The following is a 21391-nucleotide window of genomic DNA, read 5'->3' on the forward strand; positions in this document are numbered from 1 at the left end:
GGTTTTTCACCATAGTGTATTACGCAGTTTGAAGTTGTTTTTTTTTTATGCAAGGTGCAGGGCGTTTTGATGAAGTTTGTAATTGGAATAATAAACTTCATGATAGATGTACATTTGTAATGACAAGTTTTTCTTAGATTTTTGTAATTGTTAATCTACATATTATGTATGATTAACATACATAACAAATCCTTTAGTATTTGTTTTATCATAATTATGAATAATATTCCTCATCACAAAAACATACCACGAAATTACTGAACATTTTTCATTACAAATAAACATGGAGTAAATTGTCCTTCAAATAAAGCCATGCCTGGTACTAAGTCCATCCCTATCCATTGCTGTTCTGAGAGCTATTATCTAATACTGTTACACTGTCCTATAATACCCCCACCCCTTGTCTTTGTGTCTGAGGTAATGTGTTGTATCTCTGTGCTGATTGTCCTATAATACCCCCACCCCTTGTCTTTGTGTCTGAGGTAATGTGTTGTAACTCTGTGCTGATTGTCCTATAATACCCCCACCCCTTGTCTTTGTGTCTGAGGTAATGTGTTGTAACTCTGTGCTGATTGTCCTATAATACCCCCACCCCTTGTCTTTGTGTCTGAGGTAATGTGTTGTAACTCTGTGCTGATTGTCCTTTAATACCCCCACCCCTTGTCTTTGTGTCTGAGGTAATGTGTTGTAACTCTGTGCTGATTGTCCTATAATACCCCCACCCCTTGTCTTTGTGTCTGAGGTAATGTGTTGTATCTCTGTGCTGATTGTCCTATAATACCCCCACCCCTTGTCTTTGTGTCTGAGGTAATGTGTTGTATCTCTGTGCTGATTGTCCTATAATACCCCCACCCCTTGTCTTTGTGTCTGAGGTAATGTGTTGTAACTCTGTGCTGATTGTCCTATAATACCCCCACCCCTTGTCTTTGTGTCTGAGGTAATGTGTTGTATCTCTGCTGATTGTCCTATAATACCCCCACCCCTTGTCTTTGTGTCTGAGGTAATGTGTTGTATCTCTGTGCTGATTGTCCTATAATACCCCCACCCCTTGTCTTTGTGTCTGAGGTAATGTGTTGTAACTCTGTGCTGATTGTCCTATAATACCCCCACCCCTTGTCTTTGTGTCTGAGGTAATGTGTTGTATCTCTGCTGATTGTCCTATAATACCCCCACCCCTTGTCTTTGTGTCTGAGGTAATGTGTTGTATCTCTGTGCTGATTGTCCTATAATACCCCCACCCCTTGTCTTTGTGTCTGAGGTAATGTGTTGTAACTCTGTGCTGATTGTCCTATAATACCCCCACATCTTGTCTTTGTGTCTGAGGTAATGTGTTGTATCTCTGCTGATTGTCCTATAATACCCCCACCCCTTGTCTTTGTGTCTGAGGTAATGTGTTGTATCTCTGCTGATTGTCCTATAATACCCCCACCGTTTGTCTTTGTGTCTGAGGTAATGTGTTGTATCTCTGCTGATTGTCCTATAATACCCCCACCCCTTGTCTTTGTGTCTGAGGTAATGTGTTGTATCTCTGTGCTGATTGTCCTATAATACCCCCACCCCTTGTCTTTGTGTCTGAGGTAATGTGTTGTAACTCTGTGCTGATTGTCCTATAATACCCCCACCCCTTGTCTTTGTGTCTGAGGTAATGTGTTGTATCTCTGCTGATTGTCCTATAATACCCCCACCCCTTGTCTTTGTGTCTGAGGTAATGTGTTGTATCTCTGTGCTGATTGTCCTATAATACCCCCACCCCTTGTCTTTGTGTCTGAGGTAATGTGTTGTAACTCTGTGCTGATTGTCCTATAATACCCCCACATCTTGTCTTTGTGTCTGAGGTAATGTGTTGTATCTCTGCTGATTGTCCTATAATACCCCCACCCCTTGTCTTTGTGTCTGAGGTAATGTGTTGTATCTCTGTGCTGATTGTCCTATAATACCCCCACCCCTTGTCTTTGTGTCTGAGGTAATGTGTTGTAACTCTGTGCTGATTGTCCTATAATACCCCCACCCCTTGTCTTTGTGTCTGAGGTAATGTGTTGTAACTCTGTGCTGATTGTCCTATAATAACCCCACCCCTTGTCTTTGTGTCTGAGGTAATGTGTTGTATCTCTGTGCTGATTGTCCTATAATACCCCCTTCCCCCTTATTTTGAGTAAGAGGTAAAGTGTAAACATTGATAAGCCATTAGCTTCCTGTTTCATTAATTCATATACAGTTTTATCAACTCTTTACAGTCCAACTAATTAAATCTAATATTGTTTTAAATATATAGAGGAGAGTAACTTATTTCATTCTTCAACTAAAACTGTCGCAAAAATATATGTTATAGTATGTGTCCCTCTACTAACAGACGATTACTGAAATGAGGTTATCGTTTTTTGAGAGACCACTTACCTCGTACATATAGGTTTGCTGCAAATGAATATGTGACTCCAATTTCATTTTCTGCAACACATTCATATTTCCCAGCATCTGATTCCTGACTTCTTTCGATAAAAAGAGTACCTGTGGAAAAAACCACACAAACACTTTAATGAAGGCAGTGAGAGTTGTCCTTCTTCTCTAATACAGAAGTAACACAACAGTCCAAGGGAAATAACTCTTCCTAATACATACCACATAAGGATTATGAAATTTGAATGATTTATGTATAAAAATTAAGAGTATTTTATTTATATTTTTCTCACATCCCTATCACAATATCAAATACCTGATTTTGAAAATGAATTTCCAAAAATGCTCCATATATTAAATCATCTTTTTCTGATTCTTAATCACCTGATGTCAAATTTCTCTAATGCATTATTTACAGGTGATATGATCATGACAAAACATATTCTAATGAGTTGTTATTTATATCTTAAAATAACATTTCCCCCTAAAATTCACAACAACACTTATTTGATGGGTATTTGCCAGTAGCACAAAATATATGTAAGGCTTAATGGCTAATTCCTACTAAGTATTGATTTAACTCTATCTAGGTTTATACCTGTGGGCTGAATAGATATTCTTGGATCACTCATATCAACAGGAATGTAATCTTTGATCCAGAAAATGTGTGGCCGACTCATTTCTTCAGCATTGCGTGCAATTGCTTCGCACTGCATCTTCACCTGTCGATCCTTTTCCACAGCCTTTAGCTCTGGGTTAACTGTTATACTGGGGTAGCCATTTGGAATTCCTAAAAAGACATGACAGCAGAAACTACTGATTTAGTTACAAAACATTGTGACAATTAATTCCAAGCATGTAAACTTGAAAAATGATAAGTGATTATTATGGTTCAGTTTTAGAGTACAAAGGTAAGTGACTTTATTAAACATTTCGCGTAATTTAACATATGGAATTCAGTGCAAAACTACAAATTAATCAAAGGGAGGCAACTCTTTCTGCCGTGCTATCCTGTGTGGTATGAGAAGATGAATTTTGTGTTTTTATTTTCATTTTCATTTGAAATCTTTCAAAGAGCAACTAAAAATTATATTCTTCACAAAAAATCTAGTACTGTGAAATATGAATATATTTGAACAAATAGAAATACACTTTGTTACCAAAATGATCTTTAGTCTCACCATAATGTTATGTAGTAAATAGTAATTAAACAAACTTTGAAGATGAAGGTAATGGTTTCAGAAAACATCAGTTTGTATATCAAAGTTTAAGGAAAATTATTATTTTCTTTCAAAATAAATAAATATTTGTAGAACACAAACAAAAACATCAAGATTAAGTTTGCCGAATTTTTCGTTCTCGAAACATTTCAAATACTTAAAAAAAAGTTCTAGGAAATTTCATACAAAGGAAAATATCATCAAACAAAATAAATTTTATTTTATATAAAAACAAATAATTGATTCAGAATTAAACTTCGTATTTGCATATACGTCTCATCACAAATGCTTGATGTTTTAATCCTTTTAATGTTACTCTAAATTTTTGTAAACGATGCAAATTAATATTGACTTATGAACTTGCCTTCAGCTCATTGTCAGAACAAACAGCACCACAGTAGATTATCAAAATTTTCTGACGACAATGAAATTATCTCAGATTTATATTACCAATTCATTCTGCTCTATGAAATATAATTAATCAATTAAAATAGACTTACTTATCTTTATGTTAATTACCTTTCCAATCAAAGGCTAATTGGAGGAGTTAAAACAACACGGAGAATTCAACACAAAAGAGATATGTCACATAAACAATTTACATCCAACATATAATGAATTACCTTTGACCTATCATTTGATTATGAAATCTGATATATAGAATCAATTTCTTTTCAAAGTCTTCCTGAAATTGACATGAATGTCTTACAGAAGAAATGTTTTCTAAAGAATTTATTTTCTCTTCGGAACCTGTATTATTGAAAATGAAAATGAACTTTTCACATTTAATAATTTCAATTTTCCAACATATAAAAAATATCAAGAAAGAGAAGAAACTTTTTGAAGCTGTTTATCAAAATATAAGTAAACCCAAACAACAGAATGTTGTTAACTTTGTACCTTATTTCTGAATTGTTTTAAAATTTTATTGAAATAACTTAATAATACAGGTTTGACAACAAATTTATTTCAAAACATGAAGAACAAGTTAATTTATCAACATGTAAGAAAGAGAGGGTTAAGGTCAAAGTGAAAGTTACATGCAATAGCAGAAAAAAAGAAACATTTTGAATTTCAGGAAGACAAAGAAAATTGTGCTTGGATACGGGTAATTATAAATATGTGCATATTAGATATGACAAATGATTGCAAATCTTAATTTAAACATCATATTGAAAAAATCTTTATACAACCATGAAATTTATACAAACATTAAAATTTTACATTACATTTTCATACCAAATTCCACAAAATGATTATTTTATTCATATATTTGAAATATTATATATAAAATTTTAATATAAAATAGGTCATGATGCATAGGACGAGGTTGGTAAGTATGTTTGATGCAAGATGCAAGAATGAGGTTACGCAGGGTTGACGCAGGGATTTGTCAGGGTAAAATTTGATTTTGAGGTATGCATGGTATAAATAAACGGGGGAATTGGAAATGCGGGCGCAAGCAGAAATATGTATATTGTATATATATAATGTATATAGAGAGATATACAGGTGGACATCATACATAGGAGTAATAATAATATTGACTGAAATGTGGCAGAAGAATACGTAAAAGGGGGATAACTCTGATGGCTGCGGGCAGGTGTGCAACTTTGAATTGTCAACCAATCGAGCAGGGGTGGTAAGGCGCAGCAGCAAAATGTTTATCAAGGTCATTTCAAGGTCATACTGGTACATTTAAGTACATAACAACCGAAAAAAAAAGGGAAAAATCATATGTTAATCTATACAACATCAATCAATTAAGGGAGGGGATCATATCAAAACGGAACGCCAATATAGAGATACAGCACAAAGTTCACATCACACGCACTCTTCATCTACTACCTACTTTATGTATGGGTTTGTGTCTATCTTGTCAAAATGTTATATCTACTGTCAGTAATCTGTATTGTCAAAGTACCATCACACTAAGCATGTACTATCAATATTTTAAGTGCACAGGCAATATTTCAAATGTGCTGTCAATATTCTGTTTTTACTGTCACTAATCCACATATACTGTCTATATTCTGTCTGTGCTGTTAATATTCTGTATGTACTGGCAATATCCTGTTAGTATTTTGTATATCCAGTCAAAATTCTTTGTATTGAAATCATTCCTTTTGTATTGTCAATATATTCCGTATGCATGTACAATCAATATCTTATTTGTACTGTCAGTATTTTGTATGTGTTGTCAGTATTCTGTTTGTTCTGTCAGTATTCTGAATAAACTCTCAATATCCTGTTTATACTGTCAGTATTGTTTATGAACTGTCAATATTCTCTATGTACTATCAGTATTGTGTATGAACTGTCAATATCCTGTTTATACTGTCAGTATTGTTTATGAACTGTCAATATTCTCTATGTACTATCAGTATTGTGTATGAACTGTCAATATTCTCTATGTACTATCAGTATTGTGTATGAACTGTCAATATCCTGTTTATACTGTCAGTATTGTTTATGAACTGTCAATATTCTCTATGTACTATCAGTATTGTGTATGAACTGTCAATATTCTCTATGTACTATCAGTATTGTTTATGAACTGTCAATATTCTCTATGTACTATCAGTATTGTGTATGCACTGTCAGTAATTACTGTACACTGTAAACAGTCTTATAATGACATGACCATTGTCTGAACTGAAATTTTACCACATTGATCCTCTTATATTTGAAGTTTAATTCCACACAAACTCAGCTACAAAAACACACTATTTTCTGTTCTTGAAAAGAATATCTATTTTTCACACTGAATAAGAGCAAATATAAGCCAAATTCACTTCACTTACAAACCCTGCTTAATATTCTTTGAGAAATACCTTTATTTATTTATTAATAGCTTTTATTTGTCTTTTTGGATTTTTTTTTGTCATGGCCAGTGTTATTCAGACCTTTGCAATTCATTTATGTTCGAATTATCTCCCTTGATTTTTATTATTCATTACATCAAGTCATTAAATTATCTTTCAAACTGAGTGGAAATCTTGAAAATCAATTAATGAGGAATTCTAGATTTTATTTTGGACTGAGTTACAAACAAAATAAACAATGAAGTTTTGTTTTTTGAATACATTTAGCTAAAGATTAAATATTTATATCTCCAAAACATTAATATCAATTAAAGTTATAAAATCTAACTGTATCTTGTTCCTTTTCATTAAATGATAAATTACCATAAACCTTGATACATTGATATAATTTACACTAAATATGGTTATTTCTGTAAAACTTTTAATATCAATATCATTTACAGGAATTCTGATTAGTTCAGTTAAATTAGTATCAATATGATGTACACCAAATCTGGTTAGTTCTGTAAAACTTTTGATATCAATATCATTTACACTAAATCAGATTGGTTCAGTTAAACTTTTAGTATCTACAAAGTTCACTGGCACTCATAAAAAACCCAAAAGACATTGACACTGGATATTATGTGGATAACTAAAACTATTCATTCAAATGGTCAGAAAATGCTTCTGAAATCTATCAGCATTTCAGCACAAATATTTATCAAGAAATCAGACATATGCAGTTTTATAATTAAAACAATTTAAATGATAACAATCGTATTGCAGTGAAGCGAATTTGACTAATTTACATCATTGTGTCATTGTTAAAGGCTCTGAAATAGGACTACTTAACTCAGTAGTATATTGTATCTATATACTTCAGCATAGGAAAGCTTCAGTATAAGACTTCAGTTTCTCTGTTAGTACAGTGAAACATAAGTATTTTTGTTCCAAACACCAAAATAGGAGCTATTTAACTCAGTGCTATATTGTACTAGTGTAATGTATATTTCAGTACAGAAAAGCTGTTATTCAGTATAAGGCGTCTATAAATTAGTTTCTCTGTTACCATGGTTACCTTTGTATATTTTTTTCCATGCTGGGTTTATACCTGTGAAATGGGTCAAAGGTCAAATTGAATTCCAAAATGAAAAACAGAAATAATAATCAGTATTGATTTTTTTCAAAAAACGAAATCAACAGAATAATAGATTCTGGAAATATATCTGAAGTGCTTTGTACGGTCACCAATCAATCTATTTCAGTACATAAATAAATTCAATCTAAGATATTACATTTCGTATGAAGATAAATTACATACTTGCCAATTTATAAAAGAAAAAAAAACCAAAAAGTTAAAATTTCACATCTTCAAAATATCAAGCCTCTGATTAATTCAATTACCTTAAAATATTTATTGATCAATAACTAGTTTTTGAACACAAACATCAATCAAATAGATTTACAGATAATTCAATCCACAATTAGTGAAAGAAGGCCAGCAGTCTTCTAAAACAAAAGGACCGGCAAGTATGCAATTAAAATTTGTATCCTAGTTTCTTCAATCAATTCACAGATCTAGAACATACACTGATGAAGAAGACATCTCAGGATGGTATCTCTAACAGAGAAGATGATGGGTTATAAATAAAAGAAAACAGAAAAGAAAAGGGACATTGTGTGACTAACATTGAAGTGGATGGCAACTGTACCACTAATAGACAGGTCAATAGACTATTCCTTAATGACTGGTTTAAGAGGAGTTGGGTAGGGGTTATATTTCACTAAACAGAAGACTAGCTTTACATCATTAAGAGAGAAAATGAATTTGTATTGCTTATCGAGAAGATTATGGAATTCTCATCAATAACAGAGATGATGACTTTGTGTGAGGAACAGAAAGGGATGAACTTTGTTTCGCTGACTATAGAGGGAGCTAGAGTCAATGTTTCTATGATAGAAAAGAAGAAATATAGAGACATATTTTATTAATTAACAGTAATTAATTAACATTATTAATCACTGAACATAAACATCTAATATTCTATCATTAGTAAGGAAGATTTAGCTAGTACAATGCGTCATTCTTTGTTAAACAGATAAAAGAACATAGCACACTCTGGTGACCAAAGGGGCATAACTCCAACATGCCAAACACATATTAGTGCCAGGCAAGGAAAAATTCCAGGTATCAATTTCTGTACAAATTAATAAAATGTTGTTTTACATTTTAAAAGCATATGAGTATATTTCACAGAGAACTTAAGATATGTTTTTTGTCCTCTGTCTAAAGTTACCTCAGATAAACAACCTATGCATACAGCCAAGTTTTTTGGGGGACAAAATATGATATGTATTCAAACAAGTTTTAGTAAACTACGTTAGTAGGCCCAAGGTGAAAAGTTATCAACAATTTCACAAATATCTGCATCCTAACAAAAGACTTTCACAAAATAATTACAAAGGCATTTATAAATTAAATCACAGGTATTTTGAGAAAAGCTGTTGTTGCGTATATTTTCCTGAATGACAGAAGAAAGAAATCCTCTAGATTATTGCATCACAGAACAACTGATTGTTGGGCGATATGTGATCTTAGATGTTTCTGTATACTCTGGAATTTGACACAGTCCCAGTCATAAATGTACACACTACCCTAAACACAGACAAAATTTGTCACAGTTTCTGCCTCTGTAATATAATACAAGTACTAGAGATATTGTCCAATAGTAAATTAGAATTTCTGTTGGTATTTACATAGACTTGTCCCACTCAGTGTCCACTCCTAAAATACCACACACACCCCGACACATAATCTCAATGAAAAACTAAAACTGGGTCAAATCTTTCTCATACAGACATTTACCTAGCCTTGGGTCACAGACTTTTTAAACGGCCATTCATGTTCACAGTCAGCTGATATGACACTATCAGACACTTCTTTCAAAACTGATGCGTCTGGAAAATTACCTCTCTTTAGAAATATAGCTTGAAATAGCTGGAAAAATACCTCTATATCGAAAACTCACATCAGATACAATTTTTATTTATAATAGAACAGTCAATTATGACAAATATGAGAAAACGAAATGGAGATAAGACTTTTAATGGAGGATGAAATGTAGGCTACCATCCAATCAAAACATCACCTGTTTAAAATATCCTTAAATGACATCGTGAGTTTATGTAGCTTCATATGTATATTGATATGGATAAACTTAGAGTTGAAACGTGGAAGGAAAACTGATTTAAAATCTTTTATTGAAAAAGTTCAGTTGATGTTAAACTGTAATACCCTATAGAATATTGATTAAATAGAAAAATGATGAAATGCACATACGCCCATACTAATCTTTGTATTCCAGGCAGTGGTTTTTTTTAACTGAACTGAAAATCCTCTTTTGAAAATTGCAGCACTTCCTTGACACAAGATCAATGTACACTTCAATCTGATTTATAAAAGAGAGGATGGCCTCGTTTATCAAAACTAGTCGAGCTTGAAAAGATATGGTAGATTTTAAAGTGAGAGGAAAAAAAACGGTAGAACGAACTGTATCTCCTTTAAGATGTTGTGTTTGCTCATGATGAAATAAAGTTTAATATCCCTTGAAGATGAAATCTGATTTTACATGCTATTTTATAGTTGACAGATGACAAACGATACCGTGTTTTATGTACGAAATTTGTCACAAACATGAAAACATAGATGTTGGTTTAATGGCTGAGACACGGTTTGTAAATGTGACTCATATATGTAGTGTCTTCCCTCAGGACGTTGAGATTGTTACATGGAATTAATTATCTCCAATAAGACGTTTTTTAATCACATCCTTAATACTCCGACTTTTATACAAGTTAGAGGCGGGCAAGTACATAACACAACAACTTCTGATTGTACGTTTGATTATAAATAGATAGAAATCTTGTACAACATATTGAAGATGATGATACTTCTTGTAAAAAAGATTGTATCATATTAAATCATAAAATCTATAAACATCTGTTGGTGATCAAATCTATATTGCTTACTGTATTTAAACAATAAACACCCCAAGTGGTTCAAGTATTGGAATGAAAAGATACTAAAAATAAATTTACTGATGTGTTATGATTTAAGTCAAGATACAAGTGACAACACACAAGTCGAATATTACGGTAAGTTTATTTCAGACATGGACCTAGATGCAGGTGGCAACACACAAGTCGAATATTACGGTAAGTTTATTTCAGACAGGGATGTTAATCATAATAACGACCTTTTATTATGTCTGAAATCTATTTTGATGTTTATGAAAGCAGCTGTTACATTATTTTAAAATGACATGCACAGCTGTCTTGATGTCTGGATGTTACTTAAACTAAACCAACATGTATCCTAATCTACCCAGAAGATAATTGGAACAAAAAAAATATTTATTAAAAAATTATTTGTAAGGTTATTGTAAGTCATCTTACTTAAAAAACAATCTAGTTGAACTAAACTCTATTTTTTTAAAACCAGAGCTGACATATCACTTTCAGGTTTCACCTGCGAAGCTACAACGTCAAAGTCTCACCTGCGAAGCTAGAACGTCAGTGAGACAAGTAGTTACAAAATGTCTACATATTTGTGGTTAAAAAGAAGTACAAAGTGTTGTTTGTGATAGTGAATAAACTTGATATTCAGATTTGTCATTAAAAACAACAAAGTAAAATTGCATATGTTAACAATGCTATAAATAATTTTCTATTGATCAAAACAATTTTTAAAAATTTCTATCAAAAACAATAAAAAAATTGATTTTTTTAAATACAAGATAATTTCTTGAAGTATTCTGATGAGAGAAAAAAAAAACCCAGGTGATCCTGACATTAGTTTGTCCTCTTTTTACCAATGTCGATAGAAGCTTACTTGATAACCTGAGAATGAATTGATATATAATTAATCACTTCCAAAGCTCGCTATCAGAAATCAGTTTGACTTACATTTTCCACTAATGCACTCCCAAACACTAACCCAAACTGTCACCACAAATAAACTTTCAGTTAAAAAGTCAAGTCACCAAGGTGGCCTTATAAAGACACAAACCAAGGCATCACATATTGTCAGCTGTGATTCCTTTCATGCTTACATATTTTAAACTCCATATCAAATCTCCACCTAGCAACGGGCCCCAAAAAACACCTTTGAATATGACCATGTTTAGAGAAACCAATGCGTCAGGTTTCATTGTGTGAAATAATACTTCTGAATGTGGGGGAGATGAAAAAAAGTAAAGTCTTTTAGTTATAACACAACACCCTGGCGCTGCATGATCGACCTGTTTTATCTGCAGGCAGACATACAACTTCTCTAAACACTATATATGGAACTACGTTATTGAAATTTATTGCCAGTCTAATTTATTTGCACTTTAAGACGTACATGTCAGTTGGCCAGTTCACTTTATTTCGTGAGATCTAATTTCAAAAGTAATTAAACACAAAGTGACATTTCAAAGCCTTCCAGTTGATTTGAAATGTAATCTTGTAGAAGCAGCATTGCATGTTTGACAAGAGTTCTCTCCCTTCCATACATAATAGTAACATTTTTGCGGTTAAGATGGTATTATTTCAAATAGAAGAACAAGCAGAGAAGCTATTATGTGGGGAGTCTACGAGTTCCGGTTGTTTGTCACAAAATCTCAACACTATTCATTATCCAAATAAAGCCAAAGTTTTTACGGAAGATTTTAAAAAAAGCATATCCTGAGTTGTCCTATTCAGGTTTTGTACTTAAGTGTGATTATCTGTTACCAGGATTTACACTAGAGAATGTTCCCTGGCAGGAAACTAAGAGATTCAAACTTCTCAAAATAGATCTTCAAAAGTAAGGTCAGCTATGCATTATAATTTATTCATGTGACATTTGTAGTAAGGGAAATTTTGTGATGATCAATTTCAAAAATCACTCCTATAGTGGCCCCTTAACAACTGCAGTAATAATAATGCTTTATTTTTGGAATAAGTCACATTTAAGTCGTTTCACACTTAATATTATCATCTTAATCAGTCATTGCTAAAACAATATTAATTTTTCTTAAAACGAGACAGAAGCATTAAAACGAAGTATGTTCTGAACTGATATATCTTATCAACTATAAGGGTAGTTTGTCATTCTTTGAATAAAATGTTAATCATATCTTGAATTAGAATAAGTAAATTTTTGAGAGGTATCAACTGGCAAACTACTCAGAACAGACTTAAAGATCTAGAGTAACCCTTAAATTCCTTTCAGAACCATCCCTAAACAATTTTTAGTTGGTCCTTTCGACTCAGGTTCATAGCATGGTCTCTCAAACCTTCGAAAACCCCCAAGTACATTTTGTAGTCCCAGCAAAGCGAATCGTACAGGTCCTTCAATCCAACTGTAACCTGTCCACCCCTGCCCCCCTTCCTCAATCCTCCTGGCATCAGCTCATGTCACTCTCTCAACCTTGCAGCCTCCCGTTTCTCCATTAACAACTTTATACATGACCAAATAAAGACTGTTCTTCTGTCCCCTGTATGGACATCTCTTGGGGAAATGAAAACAAGATCGTGACCACGTATATCAGTGTATGAAACTGATGGATGGCCAACGTTCCACTGTGAAAATCTGTCTAATTGATTGGCCAAGCAGAGTGACGGGAACCTTACTGAAAAAGCCAAATTAACTGGATTCTTTTTTCGTTCCAATGTCTCGAAAGAAGCTGTCTCAGATTGGGTCGTGTCACAAACTGTCTGGTCACAACCTTATCAAAACAATCCCTCGAAACGTAGCAGATTGAACAAGGGTGTTCAGATGTCACTGCCGATGCAGGGCGGATTGGATGAAATTAAAATGGATTTTTTTTTTACCGACAAGAATAAATACTGGTATTTCTATATTACTGTATAAGAGCCAGCCTGCTTTGCCATTAATGGTCTAGAAGAACAAAATGTCTGTAAATACGTCAGTATCACTTATTGAGACAGACTGTCGGTTTTCTAATACATTTGACAAGGCCTACATTTCCTTACTAGGCCTTTTTTCATTAATTTAGGAAGCAGCCTATCTGTCTTATTTTTTGAAGACAATTGATCAACTATGAAGATAATTCCTTGATAAAACTTTGGAAATTATTGTTAGAAATTAGAAAATTTCAATTAAGAAAAATGGATTATTGTTGATTTCAGTAAGTGTCCAGAAAATGTCAGCTTACCCCTACACAGTACACTCTAAAATAACAGTTACATGATACTTTGTAAAACATTTTTGAAATCAATATCAGTTCAAAATCAATAAATTAAACAAACTAAATCTTTAGAAACAGACAAAAAATCCCTTCTTAAAACAGGTAATGTTCAGTAAAATAAAACCTTGTAGTCCATTTTAAAGTATTTTACTAAATGGAATTTCAGCTACTTTTTTCAATGATACCCATGCCAGAGAATCACACAATGGACATTTGTATCAATAATAGATTGGTGTTTATGTATGATGGTCTGCCTGACCTAGGCAGAGGTAGCTATACTGTCAGCCTGGATGTTTGCGTCTGTGCTTTAACGGTTAATGACTACAATGCTTATAGTCCAAACTAGCTATAAAACGCCAATAATCAATCCCGTTATAATTTAAACTAGGCCAAACCTAGTCATAAAGCAAGTGATGGCAACGAACAAAATCATTCTCATCCAACACGAAAACGAGAGTTGAAGAAATATTTTTACTTTTTAGGAAACAATAAAAAGCAAGAAGACTCTTACTGGTATCAACCATATAATGGAAATTTCCAAGAGAGTCCGTCCCTCAGGTTTTTTTCTCTCTAGGAACCATGATGACAAGGATTTAGAGAAAATTTGTAATATATAATCAGATGGGTGATGTACAGTCATGCTGGGTACACAGAGCATTCAATTTGCAATCTGCTTCATTTGACTCGCTGATGTTTGGGAGATATAAACATCTTCAGAATGATACTTTCATTTACGTTATCCTGTAGCCCCCTCTCCCGACTATTGATTTTATGCACAAAAAGAAATGTTTCCATGGTAACGTAAATCTGAAGACTTAGTTGGTTTGGGAATTGCAGTTTTGCAATGAGCAATTGTTTTTCTAGCACTAAGCATTGTAAGTTTACCTTATCAAAGTGAAGACAATTCCACCGGGCAATCTCAGAGGCACCCCAAGGGTTTCTCAGACAGTCAAAATCTATTTCATTCAATGGCACCTATATAACTACACAAAAGAGTTCCCTTCTGAACTCCCGATTTCTGCCTATTGGAGGTCTCTTTAGCGATAAAGAATATTTAAAAATGTAGGTCAAAATAAAGTAAATGCAAACTGAAATTGATTTTTTAATCTAAATTTTTCTATACTTTGACATAATGAAATTTTGACATTCAATCAAATTAAATCTGAAGTTTGTTTTCAAAAGAAAAATTTAGGACTGGAAACAATGAATAACCATGTGAAATTACTTGTCATTTCATATCTAAGAAAAAATTTGAATAAAGATGAAAGACCAGTTTAGGGGAGTAACAACATTTCATCATATGGGACAAAAATTTTTAACTACTAAAAATTTCAAAATTATTTGATTCAGGTCTGTAGATTTCTAGGTCAGGAATAAAGGCCTTGTGACTAACGAAAATGAATTTAAAAACATGCAAATGAAATTTCATATATCTTTCTCATCATTCTAAAAAGTTCCTTGTGTGTATGTAGACTAATTCCTAAACACACTGGAACCCAGCAGACATTGTAATGTGTTTGTGTGATTCATGTGTGGGGCCTCGGAGAGATAGCCTTGGGGACTACTTTTCTGCAGAAAACATAAAAGGAAACAACAACAGAATCACTAGAAAGGCGTCTCGTGATGTTCAGCTGCCTCACAGAAATTAAGGCCGATTCATTTGAAACTATAGCAATGTTTACTTATTTTTTCCTTCCTACCAATTAAATGCTACCAAATTTCATTCATTGAACATGCAGCATTTTCATCTTATTTACATTACAGACAAAAGATATGGCTCAAATGAAAAAAAGTTAAATTTTTCTTTCAATTCTGAAAGAATCAATTATTTTTACAAAAAAAATCAAAATTTGATAATTGATTTCATTTAGAAACATCTACAGAAATGGTGCTACATTTTTGTGGAATCCATTGAGCACCTGGTGATCTTTGGGCTGGCGAAAATTGAATTTATATCACATCTTTAACAGGCATAGAATAAGATCTAGGATAAAGTTTTAATACAAAATTCAAATACCAGGTATAGCTTTTATCTTTCAGAGTAGGTAGGTTACCCTTCAGTGTAGATTGTAAATTGGATGTTGTCAAAATGGTAGGCTTGACTAGAGAGTTACATACACTTGATTTACTTTGACAAGAAGATGACGGAGAAACTATGTTAGTGTGTCTCCCAAGGTAAAATACCTGTACTGTAGGTGACAATGACTACTTATATACTGAGATCCCCTGCTTTCAAATATGTGTATCACTTAATGTCATTTTCAAAAAATTACAAAATCTCAAAAGAAGATATTCTCATGATTGGATTCAAACCAACCACAATCAGTCAGGTGTTTTAATACATGAAAAGATATTTAAACATTTAGAAAAAGAAGGAATGAATATATTTTTGAAAAAGATGACAAATCTAGGCCCTAGTGTGCAGTGAGAGATGGAGTGTCAACCACAAATATGTAAACAGGGGGTCTGGGATGGGATGTTAAAGAAGGTATGAGTGTTGAAATGTTTAGGAGCTGATATTAAAAGTCATAAAAATGATGATCTATGTAAAATAGATAGCTAGGTCAGTGAAAAAATGTCACTGAATCATTAGAAATCATACCAAATCTTGAGGGGTGGGGTTGGGGGTTTAGGGGTGGGGGTTTAGGGGTGGGGGTTTAGGGGTGGGTGAATCAAAATTTTTTTACTCTTCGAAGATCTTACATCTTACATCATGGAAAAACACTTGATTTTCAATTTCAAAAAATACACCTTGAGTGTTAGAAATGTAAACAAAAATATATAAATACTCATCAGAGGCTTTTAAATGAGAATTACAAAATATTATTGATGACTGCTACACTTTTCCCAGATAATTAACAAGACATTAAGCATTGAAACGTAGATTAAAGATCAAAATGTTGAGGTAATTCTTTGCCATCAATACCGTGTCTGGTTATGTCTATAATACAATTTGAGAGGTTAATTGTTTCAAGAATGAACAGTAACTGGTTTCCTAATGGGAAACTTTATCTACACTACAAGTAACAATCAGAAATAGAAGGTATTAAAAGTTTCAGACAAAAATCCATAATTTTCATATTTTCCCAAGATTGATATCTGCGTCTGCGGTGTCAATGACCTTTGGAAGTAACGCCCCAATGTCATAGCAACTACATAGGTCAAACCTACCTGTCCTCTATGGACAAAGCCTCATTCAGACTGATCTCCCTACCTAACTGAGTAATTTGACCATTGTTAATCCTTTGTGAGAAAGACAGTGCCCTAGGCACACCTCCACCAATACTCTCCTCCTCTCGACTTCTCAATGTCCCTGTAATCATGTCCTTTTTGTAAAGTTTACCTTGAGCTACTATTAACCTTCCCCATAAACACACTCAACCATTTAGAAAGGAGCAGGATACAGATTTCCACCCTCTTGAGAACCATAAATCAATGATAAAAAAAAAAAGAAATTAATGAAAAAACATTATTCTAGACTCAAATATCATCATTGATAGATTAAAATGAAATTGAATGCTTTCTTTTTCCGATTACTTAGAAGGTTAATGAAATTCTGATTTGGCACAAACAATTGCACCTTTACTGAAGAATGCATATTTAAAAAATGGTTTTATGGAATCATGTTTTTATTTCAGTTTTAACTGATGACAAATTTTATTGATTTTCCAGTAACATTAGGCTTAATAAATTGTTCTGCGAAAATCCTTAATTGAAGATTTCCCACAGGGGAGACAACTAATCTTGAACAATTAAAATATGCATGACACTCATGTGGATTGAGGTCTAGAGGCAAAACTATCCCAGCATTCTATCACAGTCACTGATTCTAGAAGCTCCGTCATCTTAAGTCTCCTAAAGATATTCTAAAAATGTTTGATGGCAAGATGGGGGCAAACAAAAAATCACAAATCAGAATAAATTTTCCTTAAGCATGAAAATGACTGGCCGACCTCTAGCCTGGTATTGTATTCATTTGCATGTTGTTTCGAACATGGAATCGCTGGGGGTATGGATATTGATCATTTTTGTTTTCCCCATCAATGTTAAGCCACCTGACTGGGCATAGAGAGCCAACACGAGTGTGGAATGTCCAACGTAATTCCTAGCCCTGTCGGCCAGCAATGCAGCACGTAGGAACGGGATTGCACGACTGGCTACTATCTTGTATTAAGTCAATACGATTGTAATTAGACAACTATACCGGCAACAGGATGTACTATCCTGCGGCGGGGTATATCTAAATAAAACCTGAGTATGGACGGCTGGTCAAAGACTTCATTAAACTGTCGAAGTAGTAGCAAAGGTTGGATCAGCCTCCTGATAGCCATTACCAGTATATCCCTATCAATATAACAGTAATTCTGTGTGCTATTGTATTTGCTACAAGAAAGTAAAGGAGTCCTGTAACACCCAAAATATTACATCTATATTGATAATTTTGGAGAGAACAAAATCGTTTACTTCAATTTAAATGCCAGTGAAATTTCAACTGAAATATATTTGTCATTCCATATTTCCCAGCATATGATTGTACAGTCACAGTTAAGTAATTCTCAGTATCTCAACATCAAGTTATTACAGAAATAAGTAATTCTCAGTATCTCAACATCAAGTCACAACAGAAATAAGTAATTCTCAGTATTTCAACATCAATTCACTACAGAAATAAGTAATTCCCAGTATCTTAACATCAAGTCACTACAGAAATAAGTAATTCCCAGTATCTCAACATCAAGTCACCACAGAAATAAGTAATTCTCAGTATCTCAACATCAAGTCACTACAGAAATAAGTAATTCCCAGTATCTCAACATCAAGTCACCACAGAAATAAGTAATTCTCAGTATCTCAACATCAAGTCACTACAGAAATAAGTAATTCCCAGTATCTCAACATCAAGTCACTACAGAAATAAGTAATTCTCAGTATTTCAACATCAATTCACTACAGAAGTAAGTAATTCTCAGTATTTCAACATCAAGTCACTACAGAAATAAGTAATTCCCAGTATCTCAACATCAAGTCACTACAGAAATAAGTAATTCCCAGTATCTCAACATCAAGTCACTACAGAAATAAGTAATTCTCAGTATTTCAACATCAATTCACTACAGAAGTAAGTAATTCCCAGTATCTCAACATCAACTTATTACAGAAATAAGCTATTTTCGCTTAAGCACTGATGGAATTTTATAAGGCAGATAAAACACAATCAATGGATATAAATGACAAAAATGGACAATTGCAAAACGATCGAACATGTAGAAACAGACATTTTTCTATCAGACGATTTGAACTTTCTGAAACAGACATCACATCAAATGATTTCAATTTGAGGAAACAGACATAACAAAAGTTAACAAAGACCAAACATCACATCCAATTGCTGCCTTCAACTTCTATGAATCTATAGATTTCATCACAATCATAACAGAAGGAATCAAGTCCCTGATGGAGACATGATTATCTCCCCTTGTTGATTATCTCCCCTTGTTGATAAAAGTAAATTCTACAAAATTCTATTTTATACTGAGAATTGATATTTTACAGTACATAATGATCACTATCACCTTCAACAAGAAGAAAAATTACCTCCATATTCATCAATTTTACTTTAAAGCAACAGGTTAGCGCAAGATGCGCAAAATTGCAGGTCGCTAAATAACTGCGCAAGAGAAACCTAGGGATGACTTTAACAGCTTTCATAAATATAGTGGTTTTTATCTTAGGTTTATTTGGGGAGAAATATCACTGTTTATACCTTGTCCCTAGCTCACAAGAAAATAATTGGAATGTTAAGCAGAGGTGCATGCAGTTAGGGTTACCTACCCTTGTCCCGGTTCATTGCATAGACCTTCAGCGTAGAGTTGGCTCGAGCTGGTACTCCGATACCATTGTCCGCAATGCATGAGAATGTTGCTTGGTCTCTCCTAGCTTTTACAGGCTCTATTCTTAGAACACTTCCATGTGGCATATCATAAATAAAGTAACGTGTCCGCTTTGGATTAATCCGTTTGCCATCTCGCTCCCACGTAAAGCGAGGTTGCGGATTTCCAGAGGCTTTGCAGAAGAAACTGATGATAGAGTCTTCAGCGACTTTTTGATTCCTCGGTGCTTGTGTGATTTGAGGTGGATCTGAAAATATACAAAACACCGAAAAATAACTCAGATGTTCATGTAACATGGAATACCTTGATTGGATCACAATAAAACATGCATGGACATGCACACGACAGCAACATATGAAAACACTGATGTCCAGCCCCGTTTTTCACCACTGTCCTCAAATTTGAACATAAGTAGTTCTCATAATATGCTGTTCTGTTTTTTATACCTAATTGTATTTTGCCTTTTTTAAAAACTTTTCAATGAATGTGGACATTAAGCTTTTAAGGTAATCATGGGTCTTTTTGCTGTCAAAAATTGTGCATTTGGAAACGAGATCAATGAAAAAACGGTCTGGGTTATACCAAAAGCATTGTTGACAACAACCACAAGACTGCAGAAGGTTGTAGTGGTGAGCATTATTGAAATAAAATATCCATCAAATGTAACTGTTTCCCAGATTGATTCATTTGCATACAAGTCTCTATTGCATTGGATTTTCTACTTTAATATTGCACACCATCACAACTTTTCTCATTGTTGTGAGTGATCTGGGGTCACCACTTCAACAGACATTGCTGTGAGTGATCTGGGGTCACCAGTTCAACAGACATTGCTGTGAGTGATCTGGGGTCACCAGTTCAAAAGACATTGCTGTGAGTGATCTGGGATCACCAGTTCAACAGACATTGCTGTGAGTGATCTGAGGTCACCAGTTCAACAGACATTGCTGTGAGTGATCTGGGGTCACCAGTTCAACAGACATTGCTGTGAGTGATCTGGGGTCACCAGTTCAAAAGACATTGCTGTGAGTCATCTAGGATCACCAGTTCAACAGACATTGCTGTGAGTGATCTGAGGTCACCAGTTCAACAGACATTGCTGTGAGTGATCTGGGGTCACCAGTTCAACAGACATTGCTGTGAGAGATCTGAGTAACGTCACTTAGTGTCATTAGTAAGCTTTATTGCAGTGCTGGTCATGAACAAAACTACTGCTGAGAAACTTATAATAAAAACATCTAAACAACAGCAAAAGAGTCATCTACAAAATTAACTGTCATTTTTTTCTCCACATTATGTTATTCTCTAATCAATTTCATTATCTATACTGGACAACAAAAAGTTATCTCCCTTTATCCCTTATGTCCCCTGGAGTTTCATCATGTGCCTGAAGCCTAGTCATGAGGTTCCTATAAGTTTGTTTATAAATCCCTCAATGTTCTTTGTGGTTCCCTTCGGTTCCTGCATGATGCTATCTATGATTCCTTTTTTAATCCCCTTAAAAAGCTTCCTTTCAATAAATTGTGGTCCCTGATTGCTAAACCTGAATGTGTTAGGCAGGTTGAGATGGTGACAGTGTTTATTTTTTCCCACAATTTTAGCAATAAACATTTGACCTAGCTACTGTATAAGGTTGTGTTCTCACCTAATGCCGCCATGAAACAGCAATAAAGATTAAAATATTATCACTTTTCTCAGGTCGAAGGCATGGGAAAACTATCATTTAGAAACACTTGGATGGACCAATGATTTTATCCTCAGACTACATGAAGCTATCTATTTTATGATTGCTTAGGTACAGGTAAAACATTCCACACTTGTATTTGATCCAAAATAGCACAGGC

At 33.8% G+C, this 21391-nt stretch overlaps 1 protein-coding gene across 1 annotated transcript; it reads right to left on the minus strand.

The window, feature by feature from the left end:
• Positions 1 to 3070: 3070 nt before the first annotated feature.
• LOC132562651 (tyrosine-protein phosphatase Lar-like) lies at positions 3071 to 20184 on the minus strand. Its single transcript, XM_060227406.1, has 5 exons — positions 20130 to 20184; positions 19489 to 19794; positions 7500 to 7532; positions 3117 to 3184; positions 3071 to 3076 (listed from the first exon to the last, which is right to left on the minus strand). The coding sequence occupies exons 1-5, from the start codon at positions 20182 to 20184 to the stop codon at positions 3071 to 3073; spliced, it is 468 nt and encodes a 155-aa protein (XP_060083389.1).
• Between the last annotated feature and the right edge of the window lie 1207 nt (positions 20185 to 21391).

The sequence above is a fragment of the Ylistrum balloti genome, unplaced genomic scaffold (genome assembly GCF_031769215.1).
Source record: "Ylistrum balloti isolate Yb309-2 unplaced genomic scaffold, AGI_CSIRO_Ybal_v1 Utg371472, whole genome shotgun sequence".
In the NCBI taxonomy this organism is placed as follows: domain Eukaryota; kingdom Metazoa; phylum Mollusca; class Bivalvia; order Pectinida; family Pectinidae; genus Ylistrum; species Ylistrum balloti.

Coding starts and splice junctions, on each gene's coding strand:
- LOC132562651 (XM_060227406.1), bottom strand. CDS start 20,184: ATGCTCACCACTACAACCTTCTGCAGTCTTGTGGTTGTTGTCAACAAT. Junction 19,795..20,129: donor TGTTGTCAACAATGCTTTTG/GTATAACCCAGA, acceptor GTATATTTTCAG/ATCCACCTCAAATCACACAA. Junction 7,533..19,488: donor TGCAATGAACCGGGACAAGG/GTAGGTAACCCT, acceptor CCCATTTCACAG/GTATAAACCCAGCATGGAAA.